This window comes from Cyanistes caeruleus, chromosome 2 (assembly GCF_971803275.1).
Source record: "Cyanistes caeruleus chromosome 2, bCyaCae1.hap1.1, whole genome shotgun sequence".
Classification (NCBI taxonomy): Eukaryota; Metazoa; Chordata; class Aves; order Passeriformes; family Paridae; genus Cyanistes; species Cyanistes caeruleus.
Genome location: NC_141702.1, coordinates 52,411,997 through 52,439,569, shown reverse-complemented (window position 1 = coordinate 52,439,569; position 27,573 = coordinate 52,411,997). Strand labels below are relative to the sequence as shown.

The following is a 27,573-nucleotide window of genomic DNA, read 5'->3' as shown; positions in this document are numbered from 1 at the left end:
TTAAAAAAACCTCACGCCAACCTTAGTTTATTGTACATCATTTACAAAAAAAACCAAAACAAATGAAAATGATCTTATTAATCAGCAATCCTTGATCACCACCACGTGTTTTTAAAACAGCCAGATGTTCACAGTTTAAGAAGCCAAATAATACTACTACTTTCTTGTAAACGCTAATGGTGAAAGAACAATAATAATGGTTTTAGTCAATCATCATTAGTACTTAAAAGTACAAATATAAATTAAATAAGACTCAAAAAACTTGTACAATAAAATCTGCTATAAACAAAACTAATTAAAAAGAACTGCTCCCAACCTGGGTTGTGGGTTTCATCTTGTTTTAAAATTAAAAGCAGTATTTATTTTTCTGAAGCATCCAAATGAATGCTCATATCCAGATGTCCTTACAAAGAAATGGTCTTCATTCTTTTTCTCATTTTTTAATCTGTTTATATAATATTTTACTTCTGATTGTCCTTTTCTTCTTTGGCAATCCTCTTTGTCACACCACTGAAATACTTCTCACGGAAAGAATTGTGTCCCCTGTACGGCATATACTGACCATCCAACAAGTAGGAGTTCTCATCTTGATCCTGCGTGGCATCAAAAGACAAACATTAGACTTGAGGGTAGTGTGTTCAGCACAAATTGCCACCACCCTGCCTCCAGCCTTTTTCAAACCATTACGTATAAGGTAGCTCAGCTTTTGTTTTACACTTCAATGGCACACAGTTAAGTCACTGAAAATATCTCAGCTGACATCACCAGAATCCCACTCGTACATGACCAAATGAGCACAGGTACCACGCAGGTTACTTTCCAGAAAAAAACACTGTCAGGAGAATTCAGTCAGTAAGAGGTCTGTGGAAGGCAGGTAGAAACAGAAAAGGAACAAAAATGGCTGAGTTCCTGCAGTTACTAAAGCACATTCAGAGAATTTTTTTTTTCTGTGCAGCATTCATGTATTTCTGAAAGTTAAAGTTGACACAGTAAATCCCTACACATAATACCTATTTGACACCAGCCAAGAACACAGTTTAGAAAACTGGCCCACTGTATATACAAAGGTTTAGTTCATCATGTACTGTGGCTTTGTACAATTAAGATACTTGTCAGCTAACATTAGCAATGCTGTAACATAAACATTACATCAAACTTTAATCTGAGTGTTAAAGAAAACTGATGGCAACTTCTAAAAACAGTTTTTATGCTTCTGGGTGATGTCAGTTTACTATTATGCTCAAAAGCAGGAAGGAACAGTGACAAGCAGCCTCACATAGAACAACTGAGTGGCGCAAGTAGAAAATAAAAACAAGCACACAACAGAACCAAGCCTCCACCACATGTTTCTTCTCAGTTTTTTTAACCAATGTAGTAACAGAGATATTGGTTCATTACTTTAAAACATATGGTTATTTGTTCATATTTGAAAATAATGTTGCCATGGAATGTTTTAGCATTAGTAGGAACTTGGAAGTAGATTTTAGTCAATATTTTCATATTACAAAAATATTACAATGAAAGGATGAAGAGAATCCTAGTGGACAATTTCTGCCATCAGCTCTTTTGTCGCCTTCCCAGGTTGTTACCTACCAAGATCAACACCTCTCCTAGCTTCAGATACTGCAACAAGCATTCTAAAAATGAAAGAAAAAGTTTTTCAACAAAGCAAGATGCTTGTCTGCATGTAGAAGGGCCCTCTCCTGGACACAATGAGATACTGCTTTGAAGTAGGTCTCACCTGCTATGTCAGCTGACATCAGGAATGTGACACTAGCTTAAATTAACTTGCTAAATGTTCAGTGCCATGTAGATATCCATTGTGTAAAGCATGTACACCAGCAGCAGCAGCTCTTTTTAAATACAGCACTGTTGGAAAATAGCAGAACGAAATGGCTTCAGGAAACCCAATGCAGGTACTGTATTATCTATTGTCTTCTGGTCACCTGTGAGAGAGTGCCATCTCCATGACTATTCTCAGGCTGATAAACAACAGGCTTTTAACATGTTTTTGAAAAAAACAAGAATTACAAAACTGCCATAGACAGACAGGAAACAAGAGGGATTTAAGATGTACTCCTCTCACACACAGCCTGTACCCACTTCTCCGGCCACTCTTTGGAAAAGAGCACTTTTTCTTCCCTGGAAATTCCAGGTCAGAAATCCTTCTTTGACATAAACATGTATTTTTATATCACTGGGATGTTTTAACAAGAATGCTATGTAATTCACTTATCTTGAGAAATGGATGGAATACCTGACCCTGAAGGATAATGATATATAGATCAAAGGTACTTCAAGATAAAAATGAATCCCCACAGCTTCTAGGAGGTCACACGTGTACAACATTCATCTTGATTCCATAGGAAACAAAATGCTGATCTGGGGAGAAGGGATGAAGAAGGAAACAACCCTCTCCTCTACTCCAAGCTGGTTAAGGAAAAGAGAGGATGTAGTGCATAAAAGAACAAACTTCAAGTAAAACACAGGTGTAATAGGGGCATCTGCATACACTGGATGGAAACAGGCTTGGTGCACCACTCCACAGCAGAATCTCCTCTCAAAAATCCAGGGCTCATCAAGAGCTCTGCAAACACTGCTTGCTAAATGAGAGATCTGCAGTCAAGCATGGATTTCTTAGGAAAGATTACAATGAAAGTTCCTGGCCCACATTGCAATAATTCCAGTTAAGAGGTTCCATTCCCTACCTGTCACCTGTACAGGCATGACTGTCTAATAAAGATGGCAATTGCTTTAGAAACAAAAACCAAAAAAAACCCCAAACACCAACAAGAATGGGAACTGCTCCTTAAAACAGGGAAAAGAAAATAAGAAATCCTGACCTGCCTGAAGATACCAGTCACTGTTGAGATTTACTAATTAAAGGAATTAATTAATTAATTAACTAATTAAAAGGCAGCATGAGGAATGAACAAAGTAACTGAAATTCTTGGATTTTAGAGACTAAGGATTTCCAAACAAATCCTAACTTACAGTATTTTGTATCAAGAAGTTGAACGGCTACAATGCGAACACCAGGGATACGCTTAATTTAACTCTACAGAGAAAATAAATCTAAAAAAAAAAAGATAATAATTTATTTGCTCTAAAGACAACACTAAAATAAGTTGTAGAGATCTCTAATAAATAATGAAGAGGTGGAAGACAAGGGGATGGTGAATGATAACAAGAAAATTTTGTTTTTCTTTAAATCTTGACAGATATTAAGTGACATTCTTGAGATTTTTATTCATCTGGAATGCCCCAGTTCAGCTTCAAAGTAATTACCCACATTTAGTTTTCCTTTTAAAAAGAGTCTTTTTAGCCTTATCACTGCTTCCTACCACTCTACATCTGGTGCTGAACAGTAGCTATAGAAACCACTTGTACTGATGTTATACAGCTATAAACAAAAAGTGGTTAACAAATCAGGGACAGCAGGGTCGTATACCCAGGAACAGACACTGCTAAATTCAGTAGAAAAAATTCTACACCAGTAAGAACTCTGGAGTGACCATGGAAATGCTTGACCCATTCAGCAGTGTGGGTCTGTGTGCCTGGTTCTTCATTGTCCCTTCCTGGACAATCACATGCTCTGAGTTTGTCCTTCAGTCAAGTTTTCTGTTACATCTTACTACATAACTTTTAGGCACCTCTCTTGGCATTAAAAAAGTGGGATGCCTCACAGGGAGGGAGAAACACAGGAATCTGGGCTGAGGTTGCAGCTGCCCCTGCCCTACCCACCCTGGGTTTTGAAGGGGACAGTGTGCAGACATGCTGTGGGGGAAGCAAGAGGGGAGTGTGTATTTTGGGATGAATGGGAGGAACAGTGGCAAAAGTTGTCTGAAACAGTAGTTAAAAAAACATGCTGGAAAAGCCTATTCCCATCAACACTGAGTTGAAACTTTTTCCAGTTGGCACAATTTCACTGCAAACTTAAAAAGAACAGACTTGTAAGAATGCTTACAAGTAAGTTATGTACCAGTTTTGCAAGGTTTTTAATTCAACATATGATCCTCATGCTTATAATTTCTTATGATAGATTAATACTTCACCTAGACATACTCACTTTTTTCCTTCACTTTGGTCTCCTTTTCATTACAAAAAATTCCAGTCAAATTGCAACACCAATTTCAGGAACTGACTGAATTCATCTCCAGCTAAGAGTTTATTTAAAGTGTTAATAGTGAAATCAAAATTTGCTGTGAAACCTGCAATTCCTTATTGGTGGCAAACACTGGGGAAACCAAAGAACTGTATAATAACAGTAACATGATTTGTAATATTTCTCAGCCATTTGCAAGTGCTGCACTAAGCTGAAGTAAAAGGCAACTGAGGGCCTGTTACAAACCAGTTTGGTAAAGCAGACAGGAACTGTCTGGAAACATAAATATTTAGCATATCCATAAAAATTCACTCTTTCACTTAGAAAAGCAGACAAAAGTGTAACTGTTGAATTTTATGGTCATATCTGGCGAGTCGGGAGTATCCAATTCAAAGATTGCTCAGGATATGAATACAGGCAAAAACATGTTCCAGGTAAAGGACACTGGGGTGGGGAAATCTTAGACACCACAACAAGGTCCTAAACCAAGCAGGCAGTAGCTAAGGATTCAACACATTTTGCTCACTAGACAAGTTTTGCATCATCAGAAACCACACATGGGTTCTGGTATCTGTAAATTATCTAAAAGACATCTGGAATACTGAATGTAAGCACTTGCACAGTCTTATCTAAGCAGCAAGCCTGACAACTAGTCTCAGGTGCTCAGAGCTAAGCATTTCCAGACATGAACCTGTCAAACCATGAACTGAAGAACAGGTGACACACTGAGGAGTAACAAATGATGCAAGTCTGTTTGCAGAAGGGTTGATGTATTCTTTAGGTTAGAATATGTTACCCTACAGCGCTGGTAGCAATAAAACTGCTGTCAAAAACCTCCCTGAACACCCTGAGACGCACATGTCAAAAACTCTCATTGTCTACCCTCGTGGCTTGCTACTGGTGAAGTTGGCAGCTCCAAGGCTGAACTCCACACAGAGTGTTTATAAAAGTTCAGGTGTTGCTTGAGAACTGCAGTCACCACAAGCATTATGAATGCAGCACTGAACCCCTGCTGTGTCATTAATGCAAGCACCACACAGACAAAGCAGTTTGACTGCATCTCCTGCCATCTGAAACAGCTCTTCCAGCTGACAAAAACTCACTGAGTGCATTTGCATTAAGAATTTGCCTCACATGTGTTTTGTGGGAGCTGGGCTGGCTGGGAAGGACAGGGGGTTGGCCTCGACTGATCACACAGGAGGCATCAACTTAAGGCTGTGGGAAGCAGGATGCCAAGAGGGAAAACATCTAGCTAGGTTACAGTGAGAAGAACAGGATCATGGGAGTTATTATGCTAATGTTGTTGTTCTATATTAAGCAATGTTTCTAGTTCTTGTTTATGATTGGTTGGGAACATTTTACATATATGGTAGTTGTTCACTGGTTCATGGTTCCCTTACAAAGGCATTGTTATGTTCCCCCAATTCTGGAGTCATCAAGATTCCTCCCCTTACAATGTATGCTTCCTGTCCTGTTGTTGTTCTTATTAAAGTTCTTTGTTTTTTGGAGATCCTCATCATACCCATCCCTATTTTAATTTTGCCATGCAACCCCGGCCAGACTGGTCTCGGTTTTGCGGAGCCAAATGTGACAGTGTTTAGCATCTCTTTTAACAGTACTAAGTGAGAGAAGTAGCAAGAACGGTAGGGAGACCTGAATGCAATATTCCCTGGTCCCTCAGGAGAGGCACTTAGTGTGTCACAAAACAAAAACAGGAAAAAAAGCCAGTGTGCTTTGGTGTACTTGTCACAACTTCAATATTACTCCAAAAGCTAAAATGTACAACTCTAAAGATGAAGTAACAGAATTAAATAAAGTTTACCTATACTGCAAGGTCCACAAAGATATATAGTTTTTACTTGAGCATCCAGATAGGCTTTGAAATCAATGGAATCTTGGGTACTAAGGCAAAGCCTCTGTGGATGGGATTCAGAAGCAACTGTAAGTTCAAAGATCTTTTTCACACTATCAAGGGACGTTCTCAGGATGAAGAGTTTACCAAAAACCAAGAATAAAAAGGAAGAAACCAAAACCAGAACAGTCCCTTAAATCACTGCTCAATTTTACAAAAGCTCTAAACTCTGATCATAAAAACCAAAGTATGACAGAAACAGGGATCAAATGCTGAATAGCACGAACTTGTCACGAACGCAACAGCTACTATTTTACACAATATGATCAAGAATTCAAGCTTACCTTGAATTCTTTCACCTTTTCCATGGTTATGAGGCGCCTTGATGTATGGCTGGAAAGCATCTGCTCGCAGTTGCTAATAAGTTTCAGGCACGGATGGCGGGGAATGATCTCTTCTGTGTATCTGGAAGAAATAATCATTCTTACTGCCGTATGATCATGAAGTGGAAGACCTGCATCTGAAACAAAATTCTTACAGACTCTTCACAAAAAGGTTCACAGTTGAAAGGTGTTATGCACTTAAACCCGATTAAATAAATTCAGATATTGGTGCTCCAGAGTTTTAACATCATATATTCCAATCATCTTGACATGCAGTTTGTAGAAGAAATTAAAACCTCACAGTAAAGAGACATTCCCCCCATTTTCTGCATGTATTTAAATTACGTTGATGTATTTACACATGGGCCTGCCTGTATAATATCAAGTAGAAAATGTTTGAATCTATGCAGGAATAATAACTTATCCAGTCAGAGCTGTGATTTTAAAAATATTTTCCACAGTCAACATATACAAAGTTGCAGGAATAAAAGACTTTACTCTGGCTCCCTAAAAGGAGATCATTTCACTTCAATTTCAGATCTTATTAAGCCAGCTCTTATTAGATAATAACATTCCTGAACTTCAAAATTTGGTATTACAAATTTATCTCATTATATGAAATTTATCTCATTATATATTTTCTAATGGAAAAAAAACCCCAAAAAGTCCACCATCATTTAACATTAGAAAGGATTTAATTATAAGCCAACATTGCTACTATCTACAGAAGCAAGAGTTACAGTGTTTTAAATGCCCCATCTCATAAACATACTATTTTCTATATAGAAAGTGTTTTCTCTAAATTGCTTTCAATCCTTCTATTGCTCCAAATGCTGAAAGAGAAATTTAAAGATGTAAGAGCCTTGCATGGGACTAGAGCAGCAAAAAGTATTAACCTAGCTAGTATGATAAATAAGAGATATCCTTCCTATATACTGGAACATTGATCAGTCATTTATTCCTAGATTTTGTAATAAGCTTTCATGTAATAGTTACCAAAGGATAACAAAGAAAATGGGTTCTGGTACTGTTAGGTATGAATCTGTACAAAAAACCCACTCCTATGATTCTTCAATGTTTGAAGATTAACAGAGGTCAGACATTGCAACACAGAACTGTGCAACTTAATACCTATGACTTGGATTTAAATGGTACAAAGGAGGAGATTTACATTTTTCCTGTAAAGATGTGGATTTTCTGAATGAAAGTAAAGGTGCTGGTCTGAATTAAAACAGGATCCATCTAGGTGCTGGTAGAAAACTTGGCGTTCCTTAAGATAACAGAGAGCTGTTAAACAAGTAACTCAATCCCAAATACAGACCTGCAAATAAGAAAAAACCTGAACACTACTGCCTCTTTTCTTTTTTCCAGAATTTCCAGACCACAAAACTACGTTTCAGTCACTTCTCATGTAGAAACAAGTATCTGCTTCTGCTAGGTGAAGTCAGAACATGCTTCTGGGCAAAGGAGAATAAAATTAAGTCTCAACTGCTTTTTCTATTACACAAGACTTCTGATGCATCCAGTACCACCAAACTGTCTTTCCTTTACAAAGGTAGGCACCTTGCCACAACATTTTAAAAGTTTCTTTCCATAATCATACAGGAGGCTGACTTTAATGGAATTAGAAGAATTTGGACTCAACAATGATTTCAATGTCTGATTGAAAGAGTAAACTCTGGAGGGAGATGTTATCTTGAAGAGGGAGAGATCACTATCATGTTGTTAAAAAGCCTTTTCTGTTAGCATTAATGAATATATTTCTACATTCTTTCAGATAAAACTCAAACATGTCAAGTAAGAAATACAGAAGCAATGATTTTAACAGACATCCCATTCAATATGGCTTTCTGTATTAAATTCATAGGTTTCAGCTTTCATTTAAGGTAATTTAAGGTAATATACAAAGATCTCAAAAAATGAAACTCAGGGCAGGTGTTGCCTGAGATATTTGATAATACAATATGTTAATAGAAAGTATTTTCTCCCCACTTAATTGCTTTAATGCCCCATGTTCATTATTGCAGGTGAAAGTAAAGTGACTATCCTACTATTCTATCCTAATTCTAGCAACTTGAGTATTTCGTGTCATACTTGATGTATGTACATATATATGTACTTGTGATGTACATATTTGTAGAATGTAAAAATTCACTTTTTAAAAGGCAACTCAACTAGACCTCCCCAGAACAGCAACTAAAGTTGATCCTAAATATACAGTTTCCAAGTTATCTGAAGTGAAACACTTTACACTGCTGTAGTGAGGAAGCATGCTTTCACAAAAGTTCAATGAGAAGAAAGAAAAACACTGGTAACTTGATGAACAAAATAAATTCATTAATTCCAAAGAGATTTTACTGTCATGAAAATTAGCTATAATACCATGAGTGGCATTCATTGCTTTCTCTGTGAATTGTCTTATGAGAAAAAAAAGCCTACAATACCAATTTTATCATTTACTAAAACATGCAAACTACCAAGTGCACTCTCCTGTTACAGAAGCATGAATCAAAAATTACTTCTTTTGATTTCCAAATTTTCAAAACAGTATGAGATACACAGGACTATCAGAAGTCATTTCCATGGTGAAACCAGGGACACCACCCACATTATGTAACAGTATGGTTTATGGTTTCTATGTACATAGAAATATATGACACTGTGGAAACCACCTTCAGAGCTCATCTCTATCTGGAAGACACTTTGAAAGAGCTACTGTACATCAACTCCTCACTTTGCAGTAGAAAATCTTTATAAAAAAAAATTTAAAAAAAAACCCTCAAACCTAATCTAAGAGATGTTGAAATAAGGCATGCAAACAGCTGTTTTCCCTTATACACTCAGTTCTGATCCCAGGCTGCACTACTGAGCAGACAGGATCCCGCAGTCTCTGCTGGCCTCTCTGGTCTCTAACAGAGCTGCTGCTCTCAGATAATTCCTGTCTCTCACTGCCATCTCTTGGTCACTTGACTTTTATTTCTTAGAAGAAAGCTTTATCAGTAGTGCCAAACCCCAAAGAACCAAGGATGATTTTTATACACCTCTACCAACTACTCTAGCAGAAACACATACTAATACCACTTGTTTCTACCGTCTTAGAAATCTATCTGCACCTTGAAAGTCTAACTTTTTAAGCTTAAACCTCAACCCACTGGACATGCATTTACAATGATATGCAAAAGCATTTTCTGTTTGGTAACAGTCAGGAATTATCTCCTGATATTACACAAAACATGGAGCTTTTGAACCAACCCTCATGGAAGGTTTTAAAATACAAAGTCAGGACATTATTCTTAAGTGCTGGTACTGTGGAAGCTCCAGCTGTACTATGTACCAAAGGAAAGCACAGTGAGAATGCAGCATCCATTCTGACACACAGCACAGCAGAAATCAACAATACATACTCAGGCCTGTATATGGGCAGCCAGTAAACCAGTCTTCCTCCCATCACCAGATACTCTGCCCCAAACTTCAAGAGGTCAAAAAAGATGTCACTTAGATGGTAACTGGATGAAACGAAGAAGTGATTTTCTGTGCTGAACAAAAAATGTACAAGTGTAAGCAAACACAAGAGCACAGGAAAACTTAAAATTTTAATAATAGTAATTAAAAAAAAAAATGTACTAAGCCACAAAAGCACCTTATGAGCTTTGCAAAGCTACCCAAGACAATCCATGAGGATTGTCAACTTCTACTATGAGGAATACAACTTCTCAAGGTCCCCCTTAACTATCTTTGACTTCCACATGTATTAAAGATGAGTCCAAAGAACAACAGGTATGCTGGCAATAGTTATTTTGCACAGCAGCTTTCTAAAGGAATCAGAGTAAAAGTCAGAAGGCAAGGAAGGCCAGAGAGTGGAGAAGCCATGCAGTATCTCTGAAAAGAAAGGAGCAGTGGAAAATGCAGAAGAAAAAAGTTTAAGGTAAAATTACAGGTATTCTGTTTTAGAACGATTTCACAGTCTGCAGGGACCAAAGAGAACTTTCTGAGAAGAGGAAACACATGCTAATGGTGGCTCACAGAGGTGAGAAATAGGATTCAAAATTTGAACACACACAAAGGATAAAGAGGGAGAACAAACAGAACAAAAAGAGGTTTTCTTCTTTAATTATAATTATTACCATTTTTTAACTTCTGACAGCCAACCAAGAAGTAATAAATATTCTAAAACTGCAACTGGGCTTCCATTAAGACATTTATATTCTACAACAGATGAGACAGCTTCCCTACCTTCTTTCAACAGACTTGACTGTTTCCTTTTGTGACCCCATTCTGCGAGGAGCTTCCCTGATACCATATGGTGCTAGACAAAGCAAAAGCAAAATGCAGAGATGAGAACCCTTTGTCAAAATAACATACAATTACACCATACACACACAACAGTGCACAAACTGTGGCTTATACAAGGGTAAAAAAAAACTGAAGTCAGTCTTAAGTCAGTGTGAAGTCTTAAAGTCAGTAAGAGAAATTTCTTCAAGATCTGTTAAAAGTTTCTTGCTCCAATAAGTTACTTTAAAACTGTTTCAAGGAAATCCCTTCAGCTGTAAGAGCTTCTAGCAGCCTACACGTTTGCTACATGACAAAGGACAACGCTGTGTTTTTTGTTGAAATATATTCCTTAGATTTCCAACATGTGATAAATAATCCCATCTTTTCTTGTTTGACAGGCATATATATATATATATATATATATATAGCACTTAACTAACCTTTTTCAAAATGAAATTAAGTATATCAGAATTTCTTGTCAGCACATTACACAAATGGTAATTCTCACACATAAGGAGAAAAAGAGAAGGTTTTTCCTCATACATCTTTTGCACATTTCTAATAGTATAACATACTTACTTCATGTTCAAAAAATCTAAGTTTGTTTCAGCATCATGGAAGCTCCAATGTAACCATTGCAGGAGTTTTACAAATTGTTTCACACTCAGTTCTAAGTCCATGTTAATATTCTACACTGTCATGTTGCCGAACAGGCCAAATAAAAATCAGCAATCAACCCCGCCAAAAAAGTCATTTATTCTTAATTAATATGAATGTGTAATTGTAAAAGCCAGAACTTGAGATCAGAAATTGCTGTATCAAGGTCTTTCATTTACCCCCATGGTTTCTTTTTCCCCTCATACAAGACAAATGGTGTTTAGTAAATAGGTTTCTAAAAATGCAGATCCTTTCAAACTGTTCCTGCTTCCAGTAGCTAAGTGCACTGGAAACACATTAAAATTTCTCTTTAGAAGCACTACATTAAGCACTTAACACGAGTCTCCAGACATCCATCAGAGATGCATGGCAGACTCCAATGTGCTGCCAACAGCCATCCAGACCATTCTGATAAGAAGTCTCTATGCATCAATCATGTTATGCTTTTACTGAAGGAGACTTCTTCAAAGGATGATTTTCAGCCATATTGATTTCTGCTGGTGAACATAACATTCTTGCCATGGAAGAAAGTGTCATTGGCAGTTTTGTTACACATTAATAACTATCCTTAAAATAAATGCAGAGATGTCAAATGCAGATCCAATTCCCATAGTGCTGCTCCCAACAATCATCTTTGGAAACATGGAAGCTGCAGACCTGAGCACTTGTCCAGATATTTAATCAATGTACACAGACAATAATGTTTTAGTCACTGCTTTCAGGCAACAAAAGGCAGTAAAAACTTACGGTCTGTAATGATTGCATCAAACAACATCCCTTTTCTCCATATTGGTCTTGAAGAATCAGCAACGAGTGCATCGAGGTAGTATTTCTCTAAACCATACTGTCGGAGATTAGCTCTGATATTTTCATCTGGCCCTCTCCATTTCTGGTTCTTTCTGCTTGCCTTGCCTGGGAAGGGGAGGGAAAAGGAAGTGGGAAAAAAGAGTATTCTCAACAAGAAAGTATTATATAAGAAAAGCTTTCATACACTCTACCATTTAAATTAAAGGAAAATAATCAAATATCACCAAAAAAACCTTTCAAAAGTACTTGCAATAAACTTCACAAGTAGAAAGGAAAAAAAAAATACATGAGAACAGTTCTGCTGCACCATCTACATAGAATGTCAAAGAACACATTTACAAAAATGTTGGTTTTCAAGATGCTCTCTCCACCCCCCCAGTCACAACCCTGTCCACTAGGTTGAATATAATTTGCCTATTTGCAGAGAACTAAGAGTTAGATAAGGGTTCCTGGGTTAGGTTTTAAGGAGCTTCCCACATCATAGGTTAAAACAGCACACAGCTGTGGTAATTATTATTTGGAACTTTGTCTTCATTATTCTTTTTCAAAAATATTTCTGCCTTAAAAATATTATCTTAACTAGCATACATGTAAATTGGTGAATAAAGCTATGCATGACCAAATAAATCCTGCCAAGATTAATGCTGCTTTCAAATGCACTAAATATTATCAGCTACATCAGTATTCTTATATTCCAGAGGGTAAGATTTCAGTGGCTTCAAAATATGTAACATACCTAATCCATGGATTGTGTTGTAATCTATATCAGTACCACACACGTATGCCCCAAAATGTGCTGAGGAGATTAGAAGGCCACCTAGAATGGGGAGAAAAGAGGAAAAGTATAAACTTCTGTCATAAATGTCACCTGTGTTAGGATTTTTTTCCTCAGGAACTTCAGGAGCCTACACCAGCATCACACTAGACCCAAGGAAAAGAAAAAAAACCAAAACAAACACTAAAATAAGAAGTAAAACTATCAACCAGTTGGAATTACTATGTAATTATAATCAGACATAATAGCACCAAGTCCTTTGTCTGCTCTACATGATTTTCCTTCTCTTGCTATGCCCTGCATCACTCCTCATCTCTGGAGATTGTTCAGGAGTTTTGTTTATGGTTTTCTGTATTTTAAGCAGCAAGATCCTTTTATCATTACATGAACCAAAACTTTTGATTCTACTTTGCAAGGAGCAGAATTTCAAACTTGTCAAACACTTGGAAAAACCATCACCAAACAAATGGCAGTTCTACTGTGTCTGTTCTCAAAGCCAGTTTCTTTAACAGCGTCTAAAAAACCAGACTTCTATAAGATGGCTATTCCCATCTTGTAATTAACAATGGTCAAGAGCCTTACAAATATAAATATCTCCAATGTAAACATAAATACCTAAAAAGTTTCTGTAATTGTTCTCAAGTGTGAAAACTACATACAAATGCTGTCTGGTGAGTAGGCTGCCACCTACTTTGTCAGTAGTTTTGCCAATGTAGTTATTCTGTAATAAAATCAGTTTTTCTAATTACTGCTATTGCAACCTGCCTTCCTAATTAAAAAATAAAAGAACACTCTAATAAAAAAAAAAAGTGTGATTTCCCCTTGAAACTGACCACATCTGAACAGCCCACAGAAAAGAATAAATGACATTAACTCTTTAAGAGCTTCCAAAGGAAGTAATGGACAGACTGCAGGAGATGAACAGATACCTGTGTGGTCAAGTTATTAATAAAGAGGTCTGTGGCTACCAGAATGGTTTAGAGAAGAACAACAACTGAGAACAAGGCTGTGAACCCCACTGATGTCAACAGTCCTGCTAAATGAAGAGAATGACTGCTGCAGGATGAAGAGCTGACAATGCACAAGCTGGCTGGGGGTGACACCAGTTCTCCCATTCACCAGGAGAGAGGAAAGAACCATCTCAGGTGGCTGCACAGTCCTGAGCCACCCAGTGAGCACCAGCAAATCCCTAATGTGCTCTGTGTGCACCAGAAAACTTCTGCACCATATGGTAACAAACTCTACCAAAACTAAAGGTGAGCAAGAACAAAAAAAAACTTTTAAAATTCCTCTGCTTTATCTTGTGAAATGGATCAGGGAAAAACAAGGTTACTCACCCCAAAGGAATCACCCATTTCCCTTCTTGGTTGCAATCCCTCAGAATAGATGGGCAGTACATCCAGAGGGTCAAGACAAATTTAGCTAGCCCTGACCCCAAGTATGGCATACCACCCAGTCCTACAAAAAAAGTAAGAAGAGAGTCCTTTGCCCATCTAAGAATATTTTTAATCACAGACAAAAAAAAAAAAAAAAAGCTTGGAAATCATGAATTTACAGCTTTTAATAAATCTCAGCTTGTACTAGTTCAATTGTGTTCCTGCAGAAGGTGCATGGATACTTACATACTCTTATGGCCAGCCCTTTGATTATGAAACAGAAACAGACACAAACAAAGGGTTAATCGGGGAACCACTCTGTCCCTGGTGACTTGTAGCAGAATGACGATGGCACAGAGCTTCATGCCTTCCTATCATACACTGTTCCTCCACCCCTTCAACACAGGTATGGTCCTCCAGGATGTCCAAGAAAAACATCCTGCCATTTGCAACTATGCAGTATTACAAGTATCTTCTAAAGGAACAATCAAAAAGATTACTGAGATAACCTGAACTGTCTAAGAGGAAGCACAAAACATTCATGTAAAAGACTGGATTTATTCTTCTAGAAGGTTCCAGGTTTCCTTCTGCCCAGCACTGAGGAAAGAATATCTAAACATGGATGGAAGTTAAAAACACAGCCTTGGCCATTCCAATTCTACTCGACAATAAAAAGGGGCTATCAAGTCTTCTAAAAGTCAGCCTAGTCAAAGAGCACTTTGTAGTCCAAGGAAAAATGCAAGTTGTCCATTCTTACACTAACTACTACTACTACTAACATGAAAGACCTGTGATTTGGCTTATGCAGCAAAAACCAATTTGCAACAAGCAAGAACCATTTTGCAAGGCCATTCTGGTTTGGTACTATTCGCTTTTTCAATGTAAAAAAATCAGGCAAAAACACTGCAGTTCTTCAAAACGCTCCTCAGACCCTGAATATATATTTTTCCAAACCAATAAGCTCAAAATCACTGTGTCACTCTCAACTCCAACCCACTTCCCAGAAACTCCAGTGACAGGGCATTGTTGTACTGACAAACTTGAAAATCTCTAAAGGTCCCCAAGCAACAATTGAAATTCCTAGGGTTTACTCAACAGAAGTGCAAAAGCCACTGTTATTTAGTCATAAATACATTCTACTGACAAACAGCATGCCACACAGTATCTCCAGTGTCCCCTTTAATCTCTAGCCTTTATATTACAAATATCTAGCAAAAAAAATTAAAATTGTAATTCAAACTACTAAGCAATTTGGGGAGAATTTTGTTTCTGTTACCTTTTAAACTGAAACACAACATTTACCTTGAATTTCTATAGCTTCGTAATTTTTATGTCATTTTTCTACTTCTTTTCTTTTCTTCTTTTCTTTAGGGTACAGTCTTTACCCTTCCTTTTTATTTTTCTTCAATTTTCACTCCCAAGAGAAAGAATGCTCTCAAGACACTTTATTTTGTGGTTTAAGTTAGCAGGTTTTATAGTAAGACAAAAAACCATAGACACCAAAATGAAAACAACTGCTAAGAGGTAAGTAGAGAAATTTCCTGAACCTTTTAAAGGACAAGCACAAGAAAGAGGAGAAAATTTTCTAAGATATTCCTATGCGTGAAAAAATCCAGTCCAATATGAACAAAATTTTAGACAAAAAGAGAGTTCACCAAACCTTTCTGTTTCTGTAAATATTATACCCATGCTCTTTTTCTATGGCACAGAGAAGACAAGCTAATACGAATTTATCCTACTAGAGACCCTACCAGTGTAGCCTTCTCTCTCCCTAACTTCTCTGCAGAGATTTTTCTTCATCTTCCCATTACTGTAAGTATTTTTAGATCTACGTATTTCACATGTGGTCACCATGATAAAAGTTCAGCAAGTTAAACTCAAGTCAGCAGTGCCCTGGCAGCCAGGAGGGCCAACCCTGTCCTGGGGGCATCAGGCACAGCATGGCCAGCTGGGCAAGGGAGGGGATTGTCCTGCTCTGCTCTGAGCTGGGGCAGCCTCAGCTCCAGTGCTGGGGGCAGCTCTGGGTGCCACCTGTAAGAAGGGTACTGAACTATTAGAGTGTCCGAAGAAGAGCAACAAAGAGAGTGAAGAGCTTTGAGGGGAAGATGTATGAGGAGCAGCTGAGGACATTTGGTCAGCCTGGAGAAGGGGAGGCTGAGGGGAGACCACAGTGCAATTTACAGCTTCCTTGTCAGGGGAAGAGGAGGGGCAGGCACTGATCTCTGTAGTGACAGTGATAGAACCCAAGGGAATGGCCTGAAGTTCTGTCTGGGGACTTTTGGGCTGGACATCACAAAAAGGTTCTTCACCCAGAGGGTGGCTGGGCATTGGAAGAGGCTCCCCAGGGAAGTGGTCACAACACCAAGCCTGACAGAGTTCAAGAAACATTTGGACAACACTCTCATGCACATGGTGTGACTCTCAGGGCATCCTGTGCAGGGCCAGGAGTTGGACTCTGATGATCTTTGTGAGCTCTTTCCAACTCAGGATACTCTACAATTCTATGGTTCTAGGTCAGAAATAATCCCCTCCCTTGCCCAGCTGGCCATGCTGTGCCTGATGCCCCCAGGACAGGGTTGGCCCTCCTGGCTGCCAGGGCACTGCTGACTTGAGTTTAACTTTGCTACATTTTTGAAGATATTACTATAGGTAGCTTAACACAATATACTCTGCTATAATTATATGGCACCAGCTGACACAATAGATCAGCTATTTCATGTACTGCTGAGTTTCCCTGAGGCAAGAAAGTACTTCTATGCCATGCACAGCAATATGTGGAATAGAAGCTCCCCCTCCTGGCTAAGGTAAGGAAAGTTCAGCTGAGGAAGGGTACCTTGTGTGAGCAGTAGTATCCTGAAGACAGGCTGTAGTGGAAAAACAAAGCAGCACTATGAGGAACACTATGACCTCCCTATTGCTATGCTGTGTTGTATGATCAGAAGTGCCCTCAGCACGCCCCTAAGAGCCAGCTCCAAAATGCTGATCTTTGTAATGTCCTGAAAGTGACTGAAGGAAATGCTTAGCCAAATTCCAATTCTTGGTCACTTTGATCTTAAGCAGACCATGACACACAAGGATTGGTGTTTAGGCCATGTGGCATAAAACACAGCAGTGAAGACACACTTTTTAAATGCACAAAATAAACTGGTTATATCACTGGAAGTTGTTCTCCTTCCCCCAAAATCCCTTTCAGGTTAACAAACCATTAATTTTATGAACACCTTTTTGCCTTTGGTACTATCTCAAATATCAGCTGGGCACCAGAAGTCATGACACCAGGTTAAAGAGTGGTGCAAGCACTAACACAATCTTCCAGTTTTTCCCACCAGCTGAAAAAAATATATATATATACCTGTTCCAACAAATGGATCATATACAATGTCATTGGGTTTTACTCTCCCGTGGTTTGCCATGATGAAAGAGAGGCAGGCATCCATGCTCGTATTTCCAATAAAATGTCTCTTCTTTACACTGTAGGATTCAATGAGTTCTCTTTGGCCATCTGCAATCTGTTGAAACATTTAAAATCCCTGTCAGGTCCTGGATACAAGATATAAACAGATATGCTAACAGACTTGCTAAGTGACACCATCCAAAACCAGGTAACTTCACTTCATAACACATCATCTTGCTTTCTGATGTCTGAAAATATGACAGACTTCTTTCCAAGCAACAGATATCTTGGTTCAACACCTGGGTAAATTCTTCAAGACAGAGGTTAAAAATGTACAAACATTTTAGAGATAAAATTCTTTCAAAGAAATTACAATTAGAGTAACTCTGCTATTATTCTAAACATCAGAAAAACAATTCTTAGCAGAATTAAGTTAGAGTTAAAAGGATTTAAAAAAAAACGAGGATTAGAAATGCACATTAACGTAAGCATGTACACACACGGACACTTAAGGTCATACAGAATTTCTTTTCTTTTCTTCCCTTCTTGAGTGGGCATTTCTGTCCCACTCAAAATCTAAATTTAGGATAGTGTTGACAGATGAAAATTTAAGGGAAAAGCAAACAAAGACCAAACACTATCATTTTTACATTAGACTTTCAAAGTATGTTGGAGAAGACCAAAGCAATCTGGAACGAAACACATTCAAACACTATCCCCCCACCTCTGCTCAGCATCAGTCTTACTGGGTTAAGAAAATACACCTGCCTGTTTTTTCAGGCTGGTTTAGTCATTTTTAAACACTTCAGGAATTCACCACAGATGGGACAACAGCTGCAATGTTTTCCAGCATTGCCACAACAGAGGCTGCTCGCACATTAATCATGGACATGGGGAATATTCCCAGGCCCCAACAGATCACATGAATCTCTAACTTCTCTGTACACAAGCCACTGACTATAGCTACAAAACCTCTGCAGTGGCTCTCCCTCTCTCTAGCTGCCCTTGACCCAGGACATTGCAAGCACATATTCCTATCAGTGGCTAGTGCCATTCTGGGAGATATCCTTTGAGGAGCCACTTTTTCCTCACAAAAACATAAAAGACCAGATGAAATTTCCTCAGGATAGCCTAATAATGCAGCAGGTTTAGAGTGCATATGGCCAGCAGGCAAGAACATTTGTAGTGGAGACTACCGATGACAGGGTCCAGACCGTTTTTGTACTTGGTTCCTTCTGCGCTGTCCGTGTTCCCTCAGGCTGGACTCACTGATGTCCAAAGCCTCAGGGATCAGTCTGCACCTTTCCATGGCATGGATGTGCCTGCCAGGATCACCTGAAGCACTTAAAGAATGCTCCAGTGAGGCTGATGCCACTCAGCAGGGCCACAAGCCATCTACAGTTCTGTAGATCTTTGTATGTGTTTGAAACAGGCGCTTTCAGCTGCAGCGAGGTCCGAAAAGATGTAACACACCACCCCAGCTGTGCAGTCTCACTGCTGTGCTGAGTTCTCTCAGTGGACAGCAAGACAAAGGTGTGTTTCCAGATAAAACAACTTTTTTTCCACCTCTGAATTGTTAAGTAAAGCCACTTTTTCCTAGTCACAGTAAGGACTCCCAAGACTTGCTTCAGAGTATTATGCAATGACAAATTGAGACAATTGTAATTTCTGCTTCTCTCAAAAGCCAAAACACCTTTTACATTTAAACTGAAGTACACTCTCCTGAAAAAACAAGCTGGTAAGGACTGAAGCAAACATGCTCACCCACCCATCTACCAAAATACAGATGAATGGGCTCTTCTGGAACATCATTTGGGTTCATTCCATAATCTTCCAAAATCCAAAAGATATGTTCTGGATTCTTTAAATTTACTTTTCCTTTGAATGGCAGAAATTCAAGGGCCTATACAATAAAGAAAAACAGAGTAAAAAAATAAACAGGGTCAATTTTTTTTAAACAGGTACCTTCCCTCCTTCCAAGAAAAAAAAAAAAAACCAAAACACGAAAACCAACCAAACAAAAAAACAGCAAAAAAGTACACAAACAACAGTTTCACTTGTGAGAAATAGTATATTAGTATTAAAAAGTTCATTCAATTTTCAATGGAGTTTTGAAATGCCTTTCTTCTAAACAAAGATAGCTCAAATTATTAAGGATTAAAAATTGGGAACCATAATACTTCTTATTAACTGAACAGAACTCAGCTTCAGAAAAAATTAACTGTGCATATTAATTATGCAATTTTCAAGTTATAAAAACAACACTGGTGATGAACAATGGGATGTGAAATTTCAGTGGTGTGCAGTTTACATACTTATCATTATTTCATGTACACAAAAACTGAACAAACAGGGGAAAATAGCTACTTTTAATGCAGATACTTTCACTCTCTATAAATGAAGTAAATTGAATAAATAGCTGCCAAAATAGAATGTAGAAGAGCAGAAAAACAGTAATTTGGAAAAAAAATCCTAAATTAACTACTCATACAGTTAGGAGGAGAGCACAAGTACAGACAAGAACATGATGACAGAACAGGAGATCAGCACACAATCCACAGCTTGCAGCTGAAGTCACTTGTTCCACATTCTGCAACAATAAAACCCTAATAAGGAGACCAAGTAACAGATTTTCCAAGAATCTAGCACCTAACTCTTGCTATTTGAATCTTACAGTTTTCAGCAATAAGCTTCAGTTTTCCCAGCACATTGGTCTGAAATCAGCAGTGGTATTTGTTTGGCTTTGTATATGCCTTAAACAGGTGGTTTATAGGGGGAAAAAAAGAAAAGTCGTGAACTTTGAGAGGATGTTAATTCAGACACAAAAATCTCATTTAGACCTGATAAGACATAAGCCATAAACTTCCCTAAGATCTTGAAGAAACTTAAATACACATATAGCATGGAATAAAAACAACATGAATAGATTAAACTAAATGAAGATTTCTTAACTATTTACTTACATCAATCTTTTTTATTTTCTGTGTTTGGGTCAGTGTTTTATTAAATGTATGAATATGTACTTTGTAAGTAGAGTCTGACTGTAGATATGGAAGCTGAAAAAAAAAAGGCAAAGACACTTTAATTAGTACAGATGCAGTGCTATTCAGTAGGCTTAAGCAACCATGTTATCCAGATTGTTTTTATGTATACCATCTTCTCTGTTGGATAGCTCTTCAAAGATGCATAGAGCTCCCCTGCAGATCTTCCATGGCCCCACAGTTCAAATATAGACCTGAAATTACAAAGTTTTTGAGAGTGCAGTCACACTAAGCAAGGAAAATTACTTACTTATTCCTTTTAACCTACTTGGCCAATGTATTTAAGCTTTACTTCATGGCGTATTAAAGTGTGGCATTTAATTTTCAACAAATGTTTTAATTTTTGTTGTAACAAGTATTTTTAAGCCTAGGCTGATATTTCACTGATGCTTTTCTTTGTTTGGTAACATACCAAAAGCTTCAGAGCTTTTCATATTGATTAGCAGTACAATGGAGGTACTCCAGTGATCTTATTCTAAAACTAACACATCTCCCCACAACCAGTAGTAGGACAGAAAAATAAGCCATGGGCTAGTTATGATTTGTACATAGAACTAGCATACATCAGCTGAGAGTGCACGGTGTGCAGAACATCTGCAAGCTGTTTTGTCACACTTTACTCCCTTAGCTTCCCGCAGCTGCTTTTTTAAGGGCAGCACTCCATTCTTTAGGCAAGAGTGGAGAGCCCGAGTCACTGGAGGTAAAACTGAACACCTGAAACAATAAGCACTCAACAGGGACTGTGCAACACTCTGCAGAGGAGCCCAAGCTCTGAAGAACACAACACAGACACGACAAATTTAGTATGGTCAGAGAGACCTAACACACCTATGCTGCTTCTCATCCTGAACCGTACTTCAAGGCCTCTCTCATGTGCCTCTCTGGAAAGCATGCTATTCAGACACCTCTAAAATGGACCAGCTGGAACAATCACACTCCAGCATATTCCTGTGCTCTTGAATTTCCTAGAAAGGACCTCTGCTGCAGCAGTTGGGGATGAAGGCTCAGGTGTCAGCACTGAGGGAGGGTGATGCAACATTTCCCTTCCAAACATGATTGTCAGTTTTCACATATCACTGGTTTTATCTTTCAATTACATACATACTTTAGAACAAGCCACTAACTCAACATTATACAAGGCACATAAAACATGAGTGACACTACAAGTACTGTCTCTGGAGTGAAGAACACCATTTCAAGACCCTGAATTGATCATACATTGAGTAAAGAGGATGGGCATGCTACATACACTCAGTCCTACAGGAGTCCTGCAGGCTCCAGTAACACCTTCTCAATTCTGGAGGGAATCAGAGACTCTTTATTTTAGAACTCCATACAAAATTGATATTTGCTACAATATAACAAAATCCCACAGCCTATGTCATTATTTACAAGATTTTTCATCTCTTACTTTGCACATACTGTCCGCTTCATTAGTCCCCTTGCCATCTCTTCTGAAGGAATATTGAGAATCCAAAATGGAGACTGCAATCAAAAGATAAGTGATGCAAATACCTAGCTGGAGGATGTCACACGAATTACACAACTACACGGTTTTGTTCTATAAAAACAGAACATGCATACTGAAGATCAAAAAAAACAATAAAAAATAAATCTAATAACTTTAATCATACAGAGAATGTGGGGATAAAATAATTGATTTGAGACAAAACTGTTTACTTAGTTTGAATGTCTGAGGAATTGTTACGTATTTATCTTTCCCAACATAACTGACTTGGTAAAATATTGTTCCCACTTCTCTTGATTATTCATCTACTAAAGACTGGAAACAGTTTGTTACACACAAGCAGTAACTAAATCCCAATTATGTTCTCTGAGCAAGCACTAAGACCAGAATCATATGGTTTCCTAGCTGCACCCCTCCTCTGCCTCTTTGATTTACAGGCAAACAACAATTTTCAAACTGCTGTTGAGCGCTTTCAGTGTTTAGACATTCTAAAAATCAAGGAGAGCCTCCCAGCAGAGGGCAGTGCTTCTTTTCATGCTGGTAAGAGAAGACATCCTGAGGTGCATTTTGTGCATCTTTTTTTTCAGTTCTGAGTTTTCACTGAAATTGAGAAGTCCTCAGATTTGGGAAGATTCCCGATTTTCCTAAGAAACTTCAATATTTATTCAGCTGCCTACATTTAACAGAAATACTGTAAAGAACATAGTTGCATACCATATACACTCATATACTCAAGTAAAATATTTGGTCCTTACTTACATTTACACGTATTTCCTGCTCGCCACTGAATTGTCCACCACAAAGGGAGAGCAATGATGTTATTTCCTAAAGTGAAAATATAAAGGTGAGGCTTTAGAATCATTAACTAATGTTATGAGGAGAAGAGGAAGAGGGATTCTAATGCAGATGGTGGATAGGGCAGAAGTTCACAAGTAAATTCAGATTATATGTATTGTTCAGGAACCGAAAATTAAGACTTCTCTGCCATAAAAACAACTTTCTCAAATTTCATTGGCAAAGTCAGGAAAATTTCAGTAATCAAACCCCACCATTTCACATTTTCTCCTTCACTGGAATCTTTTACTGTTCAATCATATACTCTTACAACAACATTTATCTTACAATATTATCCACTCTCTTCTTGAAATATTTTTCAGACTAGTTCACATAAAAGTGATGTTTCACTAGTAAGACTGACCCAGGGCTAGGATCAGCAGATCATCTGGCTAAAAAATCTGTCCTTGCTTGTTTCATTAAGTTGTTGACAAATCATGTCCCTAACACAGCTCATTACAAAACCAAACAAGCTGAGCAGCAACCAAAATACAAGAAATGAGAAATGGTTCTACTTTCTTCAAGAGCCATATCAACCAAGTGCCACCAAAACCTTGGTAATAAAAAGAAAAACTTTCTATGTTATATATGTATAATTCTTTTTATGATAAAATGACCTTGCCTAAAGAAAACGCGGGTTGATCATAAGTACATAAACCCAGGTGTCAGTCCCATAAAGCAAATAGGAAAAAGCAATGCACACAAGAAAACGCTAATGAAAACAAGGGAAATAGATTATTCAAGACACACTGAACGTTCGGTAACATGTAAGAGTCCAATCGATGAGGGAACATCGCCCCTTGGAACACCCCAAGGCACTGAGTGCCACATCCAGTGTCTCCTTGGACACTGCAGGGACAGTGCAGCTCCCTGGGCAGTCAGTCCATCGGGAGAGGCCCTGCCATGTGCCCAGGGCAGCACCAGCCATTCCTGCACCCAGGGCGCGCTGGCGGGATCTGACGTCTAACAACACTTTCAGTGGGCTTAAACACTTAAGCCCACTTATCTTTAAATAAACTTTAAAAGTCACCAAAGCCAAAAATTTGAAAGCATTTTTGTAACCCCAGCTTCCGCTTCTCGCGTGGCGCCCCGGGTACTCTGCTGGCAACCTCTCCTAGCGCCAGAGGCTCTGGAAAAGCGAGCGGCAAGGAAAGTGCTGCCTTAAAGCCACCACGCGGAGGCTCTCCCTGAGCCTGCACCAGGAGGGGGAAGCGGGAACCCTACGCCTGAGGGTCCCTTCCCACAGAACGCGGGGAGCGGCGAGGGAAGGGGCGCCGGGCGCTCCGAGCCCCCGGCTCTCCCGGAGGGAGGGAGGGAGGGAGGGGACCGCCGCCGGGGCCCGGCTCCCCTGGGGAAGGGCTGTCCGGGAGCGCCCGGAGGAGAGGCGAGCCGAGGGGAGGGCAGCGCTTCACACGGCCCCGATTTCCATCCCGATCCCAGCCCTTGCCCCGGTCCCGGCTCCGGTCCCGGTCCCGGTCGCGGTCCCGGTCCCGCGCAGCGCTCACCGGCAGGCGGAACTCGAGGTGCTCCTGCGCCAGCAGCAGCAAATAGCGCCGCAGCGCCGGAGCCGCCAGCGCCATGTCCGGCCATCGCCCGCCTCCCGCATGCGCCGCCGGCAGGGAAGGGCGGGAGCGGCGGGAGGAGCCCGGGAAGGGGCGTGTGGCAGCGAGACCCCCGCGGCCGCTGCGGCGCCCGGAGCGGGGCGAGGGGCTGCGCCAGCTCTCCAGGAGTTACTGCTGGTTTCATCTCCTTCTCAGCCTCCTTGTAGTTGTATTTTGGGTGTGCTGTATCACGCACGCCAGGTGTCAGTGCAGCAGTGCCTGCGTGTGGTTTATAAATAACTCCGTGTACACTGGGGACACGCTCTCCCAGCGGTGTTTCACTGTCAGGGGCGCGCTGCGGCTTCTCCCGACCACATTTAAGGATCTGGAGCATTAAATAACATTAAGAATTAACAGATGCCAAAGGAGTCGCGTTCCTTTTTCCGTGGGAAGGAGGTCAGCGCTGGCGGCGTGGGTGTCGCAGCAGGTGGAGGAACACATTCCCAGGGAAGGGGCAGAGGTGTGACGGTCCGGCAGAGGGGCAAAAAGGGGTTTGTATTGCGGATTATGTTTTATTTTAATATCTAGTCTCGATAATTGTAATCCCTACTCACTGATCTCCCTACTGGGTTGATCCGAAAGGTTTGTCTTGCTCATATTTTTGGTAAGCTGTTTATTAGGACCAGGCCAGCTCAGGACTGAACTCATGTTCTGTGTTTTATGTAGGGATTTTTGGACAGGTTTGTTTTTTGTTGTTTTTTTCTAAATAGCTATGATTTTGCCATGACCTTTGAGCACTGCACGGGACACCTTCTTTCTGCATCTCCATAATCTCATCCTGCAGCTTCTCCAGTCATCCCTTATGCAGTGATCAAAACTGAGGTTACTGTGAAGCTTTAGCAATGATGATTGACAAGAAGGCAATCAAAAGTGACCTGGCACCTAAACGTGAGCTTTTCTAGAAGAGAGAGAAAAGAGGTAGATGTGGATCTGGCTTGTTCACCTCACTAGCTGAGTGCTGAGAGCCAGCTGAACTGCTGAGAAACCCTGCGAGCCTGAGATTGCTTACAAAATCTTGGAATTGCTGAGAGAGCTTTAGTGAAAGAAGTCTGCTTTTATTTTTCCAGTCTGTCTCACTTTAAATTTCTTAGCTGTATTGCGTCCATTTTAGAAACTCCTTAGAAGGGGCTGCTGGTATTATTTTTAAGCTTAATCTCTTTGAAACTGGCTTTTGCTTACTTTATCTGCACTGCTTTACCTTCGGGGCATTGCTGTCTGTTCTCACAAGGTCAATACCTGTTTTTCACTGATACTGTTTCCTACAGAAGACTTTAACAAAAGCCCTGGTTTTTTTCTTGCTTTTGATTTGAGGATCCATGCAAAATCTCTGTCTGTGTCTACAGGTTGCTCTACTTACTTCAAAAGTGAATGTAAGTTACTAAGTAAGATTTACAGAGTATTTGATTCTGACATAAAAACAAAATGCTTTTCAGATGCTGTGTTTGGAAACGGAGCATACATTCCTGTAATGCCACTGAAGAGAATCAAGCAGTTTGTTACTGTGGATGTGGGGAGTCATCTTAAAAACATTACATAACCCTTCTAGGAAGGGAGAGGAAGAAAATTTACACTTTTTAGCCTTCAGGGGAATTTTATATACACAAAGTGTAATTACTGAACTTGAAATTTATCCAGGAACCAAGAATTAACGACTTTCCTCTCACAAAAAGAAAATAACAATGGTAATATACAACAATCACGAGTTTCAATGTGAGAGGCCGTGAATGAATAGCCATTATTTCAAGTGTGCTGTTGCTTATCATTCCCAGTTCCCTTCTCTGGCGATCGTGTTGCCACTCTTCTCTCACCTCGTGCACTCTCACTCTCACCCAGAGGCAACACAAGCAGTTTTTGACTGACCTGGAGGTTCTGCTGGGGAATTTAAGGAATCCTGTCCCTGCTCATGGGTTCATGTGCAACAGCACCGACATATGTACGTGGGCAAATGCCCATGAAATCCTACTTTTAAAACAACCGTTTCCAAATACAGAAATACCCAATCTGTAATTCAGCTGTTAAACTGTTCAGATTTTGCATTTCTGTCTATTCCCCCGTAGAAAATCCAGCACTAATCCTATGTTTTAACTTCAAATGCCGGTAAGAGTATCAGCTCTACTCATGTGCTACCTGGAAACTCCGGCTTGCATATTTCAACAGGTGAACGATACCAGCCAGCAAAGACGTGGCTATAGCACACTTGTATCTCTGCAGGGATATAATCTGTCCCTCATTCCTCAGAATAACCACGTCCTGCACAGCCAGTCCACAAGCCAATCTCTGGAGTGGCGTGGGCGGTGGGCCGCACGCAGAGGTGCCGGGCCTGCCTGCCCGCGGGCCGCAGCCGGCAGACATGGCCGTGCAGCGCAGCCTTTTAAGGGAGAACAATCTCTTCTGCCTCTGTCTTCCGCACTAAATAGGGTGTTGCAGACAGAGACGCGCTCGCCAACTGGGCTTTTACTTCTCCTTGCAGTGCCTGATGAGGAAAATACCCCTGCTCCCACCACGTATTGGCGTTTCGGCTGCAGATAATATCTTCTGTGCGTAGTAACTCCCAGAGTGTGAGGGAGCCCTGTCGGCACGGCGTGAGTGTGTCCACCTTTAATCGGCGCTCCGGCAGGAGAGAGGCTTCCCACCCCTGTGCATGGCTTGGTGTGCCGCTGCTGCCGCTCGGCAATGGTTTGCTCTCTCCGCAGCTCAGGCAGCACTGCATCGGATTGTTTGGGAAGTCTCAGGGGCTGCCGAGCACCGGGATAAAGTTCTTGGGAAGGCGTCATTGCGAGAAGAGTGAGTACTGCAGCTCGGCGGTAACTGCGGGCTCGGTGGAGGGAGCACCGTGTGACATCGCAGGCATGATTTACTGCCCCGTGTTCCTGAGTTACTTCTGGATTTCACCTCAATCAGTTTTACTTTCTTCGCTGCTGTAGAACTGTGAGTGGATTTAAAATCTTCAGATATTTAACCTCTTTTTCAGCAGCCTCGCCTCTCCCCCGGGCAAATCGCTTCCAAAA

At 39.9% G+C, this 27,573-nt stretch overlaps 1 protein-coding gene across 2 annotated transcripts; it reads right to left on the bottom strand.

Moving 5' to 3' along the window:
• Positions 1-27,159, bottom strand: TRMT11 (tRNA methyltransferase 11). Of its 2 annotated transcripts, none has more exons than XM_086876999.1 (13): positions 26,693-27,159; positions 22,890-22,955; positions 22,074-22,147; positions 20,775-20,856; positions 20,585-20,677; positions 19,390-19,524; positions 17,580-17,736; positions 12,813-12,893; positions 12,017-12,181; positions 10,574-10,646; positions 9,745-9,876; positions 6,302-6,422; positions 1-593 (listed from the first exon to the last, which is right to left on the bottom strand). In XM_086876999.1, exons 1-13 carry the CDS (start codon positions 26,915-26,917, stop codon positions 462-464), a joined length of 1,536 nt encoding a protein of 511 aa, XP_086733125.1. In that variant the 5' UTR covers positions 26,918-27,159; the 3' UTR covers positions 1-461. The 2 variants fall into 2 exon arrangements, with proteins under 2 accessions (XP_086733125.1, XP_086733126.1); XM_086877000.1 differs by lacking the exon at positions 26,693-27,159 and adding an exon at positions 24,470-24,747.
• Between the last annotated feature and the right edge of the window lie 414 nt (positions 27,160-27,573).

What these genes read in the sequence shown, in the direction of transcription:
- TRMT11 (XM_086876999.1), bottom strand. Translation starts at nt 26,917, where the DNA reads ATGTCTGCCGGCTGCGGCCCGCGGGCAGGCAGGCCCGGCACCTCTGCG. An exon ending in ATGCAAGCCGGAGTTTCCAG is followed by an intron (nt 22,956 to 26,692) that starts GTAGCACATGAG and finishes TTTTCACTTTAG; the next exon opens with GAAATAACATCATTGCTCTC. An exon ending in GCTATCCAACAGAGAAGATG is followed by an intron (nt 20,678 to 20,774) that starts GTATACATAAAA and finishes TTTTTTTTTCAG; the next exon opens with CTTCCATATCTACAGTCAGA.